Below are 10,915 nucleotides of genomic sequence, written 5' to 3' on the forward strand. Positions count from 1 at the left end.
TACATACTCGTACAATACCCTGCAATTATTCACCCATTGAAAGAAAAAGCAGTTGTGACCGTTGTATAGGTCACACACGTTAGATAGAAATGCTGCGATCTCAGAGCTTCCAATATATTCGAACCACCCTTCCCGCATTGTTTGCATTTACGTTTTTTTAAGAAAGGTTCGATTTGGTCGCATCGGACGTAAGTATTACTTGTCGTCGCTTCATACGCCGGAATGTCACGACACTTCTAGCTATCATCTGCTTCAGTGCATCCAATGTTGTTTCCTGAGAACTATTGTTACTGAACGAGCATTTCCCAGCTCGCTGTTTCTTTGGGTGGTTTCTTCGACACACCATTTTTTTCAAAAGCGGTTGTCCCAACACGCCCCCTTTTGCAAGCGGTTGTCCCAACACGCATTCTTTTAGGCGGTTGTCCCGACACGCCCCTTTTTGCAAGCGGTTGTCCCAACACGCATTCTTTTAGACGGTTGTCCCGACACGTCACTTTTTGCAAGCGGCCCGACACGTCACTTTTTCAAGCGGTTATCCCAACACGCAACATCTCAGGCGGTTGTCCCGACACGCCATTTATTTTCACAGACGGTTGTCCCAACACGCCATTTTCTTAAATTTCTTTCCTCTATGCCGGATGATTTCACTGAATATTTAACGTATGGTTTTTTTTTTGGCCAAAAAACATAAAATGTCCGGCAGGATCGCCAATGTGAAACTTCTGATATTCACTGCACGGGTTCCTCAATGCTGTTTGTATAATCCTACAGTGAAATCACCCGATACAGAGAGGAAATATTAAGCGTGGCTTAGTGGAAAGGTATGCTACTACTGCTGCTATGATATAACACCAACATCACTGTTATACTGTCAGCTGCGAGGGGTAGGGTATTGTGCATTTGATCTTTCTTCCACGCACCTCACAGTGGTGAAGCTCTTCGTTTGTCATGAAAGCGCTGATGAACGGTGTCACCAAGAGCCTGTTTGTGCACCTTAGGCCAGACATGAATCCATCAGGAGGAGAGTGATGCCACAAACGGTTCCCCGGGAAGATCTCGAAGCAGCCGCTACACACACACACACACACACACACACACATACACGCGCGGAATTCTTTCCGTTTGGATGCCATTCAGCATCGAGAAAGATCCGGAAAATAATCTGCCAGTTCCTCTGGGAATTTAAAAATACATTCATGTGAAAGAGTTTATTTGAATGTTTTCTATCCATGTAATACTGTGACCAAATATGTTTCAATCAAGTGCTATTAACAGATGGTTATCGAGTTAGCATAAACCACTGGTGGGCTTCCAGTATCGAGGAAAATGTGGAAATATCTAATCGTTACTGAAAATAATCTGCCAGTTCCTCTAGAAATTTAAAAATACATTCATGTGAAAGAGTTTATTTGAATGTTTTCTATCCATGTAACACTGTGACCAAATATGTTTCAATCAAGTGCTATTAACAGGTGGTTATCGAGTTAGCATAAACCACTGGTGGGCTTCCAGTATCGAGGAAAATGTGGAAATATCTAATCGTTACTGAAAATAATCTGCCAGTTCCTCTGGGAATTTAAAAATACATTCATGTGAAAGAGTTTATTTTAATGTTTTCTATCCATGTAACACTGTGACCAAATACATTTGGTTTTGTGATTTTTCATCCAATCGCAATTAACAGGATAGCTTCTGAAGATTATTCTTCCCCATCAGTAGGATATTTCCGTATCCAATATTGTATGCGCCCGCAATCGATTATTGCTCAGTCGCCGAAAGTTCCGAGCTCAGAGAGTTCATTCCCCTCTAGTTTGCCTTCCAAATTGCCATCGTAAACCACGCCTTCTCTCTATTCAATCACGCACAAAAAGCATACTTAAGCGATATTCTGGTGGTGAGACGCATTCATTTTTCGTGAGGACATCGACAAGACAACATCGTTGCTGAGGATGCTGGACGACGAAGGATCGAGATCTGCCCTGAAACGCGAGCAGTTTGTTTGAAACTGTGAGGGAGCACAGAGAAGCCGATCCTTCAGGAGAAGAGAAGGTGACCATCGAAGCAACCGCTACACACACACATACACGCACGGAATTCTTTCCGTTTGGATGCCATTCAGCATCGAGAAAGATCCGGAAAATAATCTGCCAGTTCCTCTGGGAATTTCAAAGTACATTCATGTGAAAGAGTTTATTTTGATGTTTTCTATCCATGCAACACTGTGACCAAATATTTTTCAATCAAGTGCTATTAACAGGTGGTTTTCGAATTAGCATTAACCACTGGTGGGCTTCCAGTATCGAGGAAAATGTGGAAATATCTAATCGTTATTGAAAATAATCTGCCAGTTCCTCTGGGAATTTAAAATACATTCATGTGAAAGAGTTTATTTGAATGTTTTCTATTCATGTAACACTGTGACCAAATATGTTTCAATTAAGTGCTATTAACAGATGGTTATCGAGTTAACATAAACCACTGGTGGGCTTCCATTATCGAGGAAAATGTGGAAATATCTAATCGTTACTGAAAATAATCTGCCAGTTCCTCTGGGAATTTAAAAATACATTCATGTGAAAGAGTTTATTTGAATGTTTTCTATTCATGTAACACTGTGACCAAATATGTTTCAATTAAGTGCTATTAACAGATGGTTATCGAGTTAACATAAACCACTGGTGGGCTTCCATTATCGAGGAAAATGTGGAAATATCTAATCGTTACTGAAAATAATCTGCCAGTTCCTCTGGGAATTTAAAATTACATTCATGTGAAAGAGTTTATTTGAATGTTTTCTATCCATGTAACACTGTGACCAAATACATTTGGTTTTGTGATTTTTTAATCAATCGCAATTAACAGGATAGCTTCTGAAGATTATTCTTCCCCATCAGTAGGATATTTTCGTATCCAATATTGGATGCATAAAACCTTGTACCTCCAACGTAACGCTCTCACGCAACGCAAGTCTAACGCAAGTCCCCCAAATATTCATTTATTCATTCATTCAGAATGGATTCAGATTCAACTTCAAACAAAGGATCACTGAATCAACGATAGTCCTACGTCACCATTGCGGTTATACCATAGATATAACCCACTTTCTGTTTTTATATTTCATATTTAATATCAACTATTTGATGTTTATAAAACTTCCTGGCCAATGATTAAAAACTACTGTTACGTTATCATATACAGTTGAACCCCGATTATCCGCGAAATAATCTAGAAAGGTCACTTCGGATAACAAAAAATCGCGGATAACGCAATGAAGGGCTGAAAATGAAGTATAAACGATATTTCGGCATGAAAACTATGTTTTATCAATACAGAAATCATTAAATTATTCATCTGTAAGGTCGTGTATACCAATAGTCGGATAATGTGGAAGCCATGACCAAAACGAAAGGGCAAGAGTCTACCACTCACTGACATATTTCGCAAAATTCTGTATGATTAATAAGGACTTTAGTGGATAATAGGGGTTTTACTGTATGTGTATTGTCTTCCACTGAACGAAATGTCACCAATCACCGCTGTCTGTGCAACAAATAGTTAAGAGAGCTTCTCAACACTTAAGTCAATCACCACTCGACAGATGGCGTTGAGAAATGGCTAACTCGGACAACGATTTCCATCGGAAGAAGAAGTCGTTCATGTATTCAAGAACCATACTTCATAGGAGTCGCACGCGGAATGTAGAAAAAGCATACCATAAAGGAGAATGGTTTTTAAAACAATGAGTTATTCCCAATCAGTGCCACAAATTATCAAAATTTATTCACGAATGAAAGAATTAGCTTTTTCCCAGTGTCGCATGAATTCTCTTCTGTTGATGCTCAACACCATATCTGTTATAATGAGTATAACACATGAGTCGAGACGCGTGAACTTTGTCTGGTGTATTGAACGAAAACAGCATGAACGAATTTCGGAAAGCCTGCATTCAGGCACTTTTTCATTCATTTCATTGAGTGTCGTGAACGTGAATATTTTCGGCACTGTTCCCAATATGAAATTATTTTTGTTATGCTATATAAATGCATGCTGATGGTGATAAAGTGATATATTATAAATTCTTAATAATCTCAAATTATGAGCGAACCATAAATATTAACACGGTTGTAAGAAGAAAAAAATACTATTTTAGAAAATTTATCATGTTTATTACAGTTTCAAATATGTTCATTACTTTCATAGAGTCGTGCTAGTCGTCTTATCGACTGCTTGGCTTTCTTTTGAATAAAGCTATCGACATGAGACATTATTGTTACCAGGCCCATGAATCGTTCAAAAGCACTTTGCATTCGTTCCGTATGCTCAATGCTTAGATTAGGCGATGATGAGTCATCTACAACTTGGCCATCGTGCCTGTTGTGAAGTCTACGTCGAAAGATATGTTGGGGTGATCTAGGATGGTCACATTTGGTCACTTTCGTTGGTCGATTCTTTTCAGCACATCTACAGTTGCCGATCGAGTTATGTTGTTCTTCGGATGGCTGATCCGTATACTCATCGGATTGCTCTTCACTCTCAGCGCCAGAACTGCTGGAGGATAGCTCACTCTGCATTATTTCGTCGAGTACTTCCGAATAGTCCAGATCTTCAAGATTGATATTATTTAGGTCGGACTGCCACGAGTGATATGAATTTTTATTCCGCGCCGTTCGTTTTCTAGATGCCACAACAATCTCTGGAGGATGTGAGTTCCGTACCGTGCTGGTGTTCACTAGAGCAGTAGTGCTTTTTGATATTTGTCTCTCAGATGTGTCCCAAGTTTTAGCATCTGTTGTTGTGAATGATTTATTCGGCTCTTCAGTCGACTCTGGAATTTCTAGCCGAGAATAAACCCAATCATGTTCGAGTGAATCGTCGGTGATGCTTTGTACTACTTTCGGACTCGTATTATTTGAGCTTGGAGTCATCGTTGTTTTTATTCTATCATATGGAACCATGGTGATGTTCCATTCATTAATAGGTTTTTGTGCTGTATTATTTTCTGGCGTTTCTTGAACGTTCTCGTACAAAATATTTTGTACTTCGGTCGATATTGAAGAAAATGGTGTCAATTGGAAACTATTTAACAGTCGAACAGAAATTACCTCATTCTCTGGAAGCAAATAGATTCTGTTCGTAGTTTATATTGGCCGAACCAATTTAAAATTGAATAATACGATGTAATGCATTTATATACTGATACCTTCGTTATTTTCCACTGACCCTTGTTCATCGATTACATGTTTTTTTAATACGATCTGGTCATCCTCGTGGATGGGCGTCATTATCTCCTCGTTTCCAAGACCGATATCGATGAATCTCGGCTCGCATCTAATGATCTGATTCTGTATTAAAAGATATTTGGTTTGGTAAACAGTTTCATGAGGAAGAAAGTACAAGGAAGTTAGAATTTATTATGACAGTGAAATGCCTCACTTGAGCTGACGGAGCATGTTTGTGTTTACTTTCTGATGCAACCGGTTGACAATGTTTGCAAACACGAGAGATGAAAGTTCAGTGGTTTTTTGTTTACTTTTCCATGCTCGTTCATAATGAAATATTCCAGGGCAACGATTACATTACCGATGAGATTATCTATCTTACATTCTTGCGGGTGATTCAATTCGATGATTCACATTTTTAAACATTCTAGAACATATGCCACAAAAACTCAAAACCTGCTTGGTCTGCTTTCTATTGCAATTCTTCACGAGATACGTAATCACTTTTTTGACCTCCAACTATGCTGCTAGTTATATTTCCTTGAACTCCTAATGCTTGAGTGCAGCATTTCTTTCTCTTGTTTCGTGATAAGATGTGATAAGAAAACACTCACCATAAAAAATGTTAGCAACGTTGTTGCTGTGATAATGATTCGGTGCTGAAGTAACTGCATGATTCAAATCGTGGCTTAAAACTGTCCCACAATGCGATATTTTGAAACCGGAGGCGTACAGCCATGTTTTTACTCCACCGCCGAAGGTTGATTGTTTTCAAACGGAGTGTGAAAATAAATATTGCTACCCGTTATGCAGAATGGGCTAGGCTTTATTATATCTATTGCTTTGTGAATAAGGAAGGCACATGTAATACTTAACCCTACACCGGTAAATCATTAAAAGTATTTACAGGCCAGGCAACGTCACTTCTGCCGAAGGAGAACGACTTGGATTTAGGGTACCTCTCTTTCAACTACAGTAGAACCCCGAATATCCGCGAAATAGTCTGGCTAGGCTACCGCGCATAACGAAAATCGCGGATAACGCGATAAAGGACTAAAAATAAGGTGCAAACACGAAATGAAGATATTTCAGCATGAAAACTATGTTTTATTAATACAGAAATCATTCAACTCTCCATCTGTAAGGTCGTGTACACCAGTGGTCAGATAATATGAAAGCCATAACCAAAACAAAATAGCAAGTGGCCACCTCTTACTGACAAATTTCGGGAAGCTCTATAATAATACTATGGAACTCGCTTTCGCGGATAATCCGCTCGAGGATAATCGAGGTTCCACTGTATATCGAAATTGTTTTTTTAAAGAAATTTACGCAAAAAATCTTCAACAACATTTTTTTAACAATTTGGGCTGTGCGTTGATAAATTTATTATTGGGTTGCGAAGGAAAAAATGCAACGAAGATTGTCAATCCCCTTTTCCAATATATTGGCAGTTCAAATAATATAAGACCATTTTGAATTTCACACTTTTTTAATCGAGCCTTTTTGAGAAAGAACATTTGAAATATTGAAATTATTTCGTTACAGTTTTTATAAATTTTCGCACTTTTCTTCAGATACCGTTCGTCAAATTTTGGACTCTCTGTTAGTCAACCTCAGTGGTCATTTTATTCCACGATCTCTTTATGCCTGCAGCACCTCGAGTCACTTTGGCACCTTCTTCAATTTCCGCTAGACAATTGCCTAATATTTTTCGATTTGTTAGAGTTGGGGGAAATTAAGAGGATTGGGTTTTTTTTTTACAATGCAATCGACCCCATTGTCACTGTACCTCTGTAGCACGACTGTAGTGGTAGCTCGCCAAATCTGACCAAAACTTCGCCGGACCTTTGTGAGCCCTAATAAACCTTCTCGGAAGGAGACGTTTCTGCAGGCACTCTTCCTCATACATTTCCAAGTCCATTGTCTTGCTTGTAACAAGAGCCTTAGTTTTCTGTCAAGAGCTGCAAATCCTGCAAAAATCAAATCAAGAACTTCCTGGTAAATTTATCAGGTAATACGTATTTAAATTTGCTGGGGACATCTCCTCTGGCAGTGGTATTATAGTTTCTTCATCCATCAGCATGCATTTTTCGTACTTCGTCAATACCTTGTTGTACAACTTCCGATTGAGGTGAATGCTGGACACAATATACATTCCACTCCAAGGAATGCTGTTACGATATTAAAAATAGAAAATATTTCGAGTAAAATAGGGAGATACGAAAACAATGATTTTTCATATGGTTTAATATGGACTATTCCGTATTAAATATGTGTTTTAAGCGATGGACACGCATGTTTGACAAAATCGTGTACTAAAATTGTGATTCAAAATATTTTTAAATTTATTTATTTTTCTTATATATGTATTTGTATATATATATATATATATATATATATATATATATATATATATATATATATATATATATATATATATATATATATATATATATATATATATATATATATATATATATATATATATATATATATATATATATATATATATATATATATATATGGTTTCATATATATATAAATGCTCTGTTCGTTTGTGTATGGTTCAAAAACTCTAAAAGGTCGGAAGCGATTGAGCTTAAACTTCTCATGACAACTCATGACGCGTGACAGGGTCCACAGGGTCTTAAATCGCCTATCTTTTTGACGTGGAACTACGTCTTTCATTGAGGGTGTCAAATCAGAAAACAGGTCACGTTTTTATGAAATTAAGTTAACGTTAATCACTATTTTTGCCGCGAACGGATTTTGGCGATTTACATACCAAATGAATCGGAATTTCCCTAAGATTTGTTTGATATGCTATACATTACAATCCCATGGTGTGTAAATGGTTAAAATTCATGAAAATTATCAGTGTTTCCATTTTCCCATACATTTGTTCTGTCCATTTGTGTGCTTGTCCCGAACAGAGCTGTCAATAACGAGCAACTTATGGACGAGCAACGAAGGGGAAATCAGAAAACTTAAAGTCTCTGTGAACAAAGGAAACGAAAAAGAACGAAGGGGAATATTTGCCTAGAGTATAAACAATGGATCTCGCTGGCAAACTTTCATTTTTCGTGAGGACACCGACTGAACAACATCATTGCTGGGCGAGCTGGACGGTGAGGAGTGGAGGAGTAATACGAGGAAAAAGTAAAGTTTTTGAAGGTTAGAGACGAATGTACTAAAGAAGTTTAAAGTCTCACGTGTCTTAGTTTCGGATTGAGCTGTGGACGCGACCAAATTACTGACTCGCTGATGCCTCTAGCATTGCAATAATTGCATCAAATTGACGCCATTGCATTAGGGTTTTGAGCTACACAATTGTGTGGGAAATCATCAAACTAGGCTATCGTCAGCTCACCAGGAAAATAAATGTTCTGGAATTTTGTCTGTGATTTGGTTTCGCATGACTCTCTCCACGAAGGATGACAGCTAAGCTGATCTAGACCGGCAATATTAACAAAAAGGGCTTCTGTTAAGAAGAGCGCAATACGGAGATAAGTGTGTGCATATGTAATTGCTTCAAGCCATCGATATATGGATATTTTTGTGTGTGTACGTGCGTGCGTTTGAACGTATTGCGCTGTTGCGGGCAGCGTTGCCAATGTTCCAGTTTAAACTGGATCGATCCAAAGTTATGCATTTTTTTCTCCTGCTTACACATCCGAAAATCAATACAGTTAGCGCACAGTGCGTGGGGTGCCTTACCAAGCAGCAACGTACTACAATGTCTTTGAACCAGAAACCGTGTACGTCAATTAATCTCATTGTCGAGCAAAAAAATACGAGATTTTTTAAGTTTTATCCAAATAAAACCATACTTTTTAAATGTTTAAGAGGAAAAGATCCTCAAATGTTGTTTCACAGTAATGTTCGAGTGGTGGAAAACGTTATTTTGATCTACTCGAATGGTTAATTCATGGTTTATTTCGCTATATTACGATCTACTATACGCTTTGAATGGAATACTATTTCTCGGACATTCGAATGAGTATAAAAATGATTTTAGATAAATCAAAGCCGAACTTCTTAAAGTAAAACGATTTCACGGGATCCAGTTTTCTTCCAGTTTTTTTAAGATCTTCCAGTTTTTTGAAAAATATTATTGGCAACCCTGGTTGCGGGTGAACATGTTGATCCGAACATGGCGACAAGGAGGGGAGATAGCGGGAGGGAAATATTTGCGCTAGGGTATTAGTAATGAATATCTGCTGAGACAAATATTCAGCCTTTTTCCAAGCAGTTGACATTGTTTGTTTTCCGTCATCATAAAGGCTTCGTTGGTGCCTTTGACATTTTTTAGTAAATGATGATGGTCCCACCTCTTTCCCCTACATAGGTTTGAGCTGGACGAGTTATCTTGTGGATAATTATATGGAGGAGTTTCTTTGTAATATCAAATCAACCAGTAAGCTAGTTAAAAACAAAAAACGGTCCGGTTGTACCACTGGCATAGATTGTTTATCAAAAGAACAAGTAAGGGCATTATCTAAACTCTAAATATTCCATGGCATGTCAAGAGAATTTCCAATCCGGGAAGACACTTGACCGATCGGGAATCGAACCCAAGGCCTATATCAGCATTAGCCATGAATTTACAAGGGATTTCCCGCTTTACTAGATTCCCGAGAACGATCTACTAATGCGATCGCTTTCGAGTCCAGACAGCTGAGCAACCCCGAGCCTAATTCTAGCCGACACTTCCGGCCCAGTAACTCTCCCAAGGCATGTCAAGAGAATTTCCAACCCGGGAAGACCCTTGACCGATCAGGAATTGAACCTAATACCTATGTCAGTACCAGCCTTGAATTTACAAAGGAAATCCCGCTTTACTGGATACCCGACAACGATCTGTTAATCGTTTTCGAGACCAGACAGCTGAGCAAACCTAAGCCTAATTCCAGCCGATACTTCAGGCCCTTCATTCAACCTGGGGTATAATCGCGTCAATCTGAATCTGCAATGAGATCTGCCACAACACAGAAAGATCTCGTCAATCATCTGTCAAAAGGATAAATTTACAAGTATTCCGGTTGAGCTATCCCTAGCTTCTTTTCAGTTTCCACTTTCAATCCCTTGGAATGGATCGATCTTATTAAACAAAACAAAAACAAAGAAAAAAATCACTTTTGCCAATGTTCAATTTCAAATTTTACTATGCCGGTTCACGCGCGCGATGCTCAAACTCTTGTAGACTTCACAATTATTTTTAAACTAATCTAATAACTAAAATTATTAAAAATTGAAGAAAAAAAAATAATAAAAACAACATACCATCATCATCATAGTCTAAAGATAAAAAAAACACACACATGCACCTACACCTAAAACAGTACTCTATTCATTATGTAATAATGATGACGGTCCCACTTTATTTTCCTACAACGATTTGAGCTGGACGAATTTTCTTTGATAACTATATATATATATATATGGATTTCTTTTATAATACAAACAAAACCAGTATATTAGTTAAGAGCATATACATAGATTGTCACTCGAAAGAGCAAGTAAAGGCATTATATGAACGCTAGATATTCCAAGGCATGTCAAGAAAATTTCCAATCCGGGAAGACCCTTGACCGATCAGGAATCGAACCTAATACCTATATCCATACCAGCTTTGAATTTTCAAAGGAAATCCCGCTTTACTGGATACCCGACAACGATCTGTTAATCGTTTT

At 38.0% G+C, this 10,915-nt stretch overlaps 1 protein-coding gene across 4 annotated transcripts; it reads right to left on the bottom strand.

Moving 5' to 3' along the window:
* Nucleotides 1-4,167: 4,167 nt before the first annotated feature.
* LOC129775928 (uncharacterized) lies at nucleotides 4,168-6,086 on the bottom strand. Of its 4 annotated transcripts, none has more exons than XM_055781205.1 (3): nucleotides 5,834-6,086; nucleotides 5,201-5,342; nucleotides 4,168-5,110 (listed from the first exon to the last, which is right to left on the bottom strand). In XM_055781205.1, exons 1-3 carry the CDS (start codon nucleotides 5,891-5,893, stop codon nucleotides 4,176-4,178), a joined length of 1,137 nt encoding a protein of 378 aa, XP_055637180.1. In that variant the 5' UTR covers nucleotides 5,894-6,086; the 3' UTR covers nucleotides 4,168-4,175. The 4 variants fall into 4 exon arrangements, with proteins under 4 accessions (XP_055637180.1, XP_055637184.1, XP_055637183.1 ...); XM_055781209.1 differs by lacking the exon at nucleotides 5,834-6,086 and adding an exon at nucleotides 5,602-5,757; XM_055781208.1 differs by lacking the exon at nucleotides 5,834-6,086 and adding an exon at nucleotides 5,581-5,757.
* Between the last annotated feature and the right edge of the window lie 4,829 nt (nucleotides 6,087-10,915).

Source organism: Toxorhynchites rutilus, chromosome 3, assembly GCF_029784135.1.
Source record: "Toxorhynchites rutilus septentrionalis strain SRP chromosome 3, ASM2978413v1, whole genome shotgun sequence".
Lineage (NCBI taxonomy): Eukaryota > Metazoa > Arthropoda > Insecta > Diptera > Culicidae > Toxorhynchites > Toxorhynchites rutilus.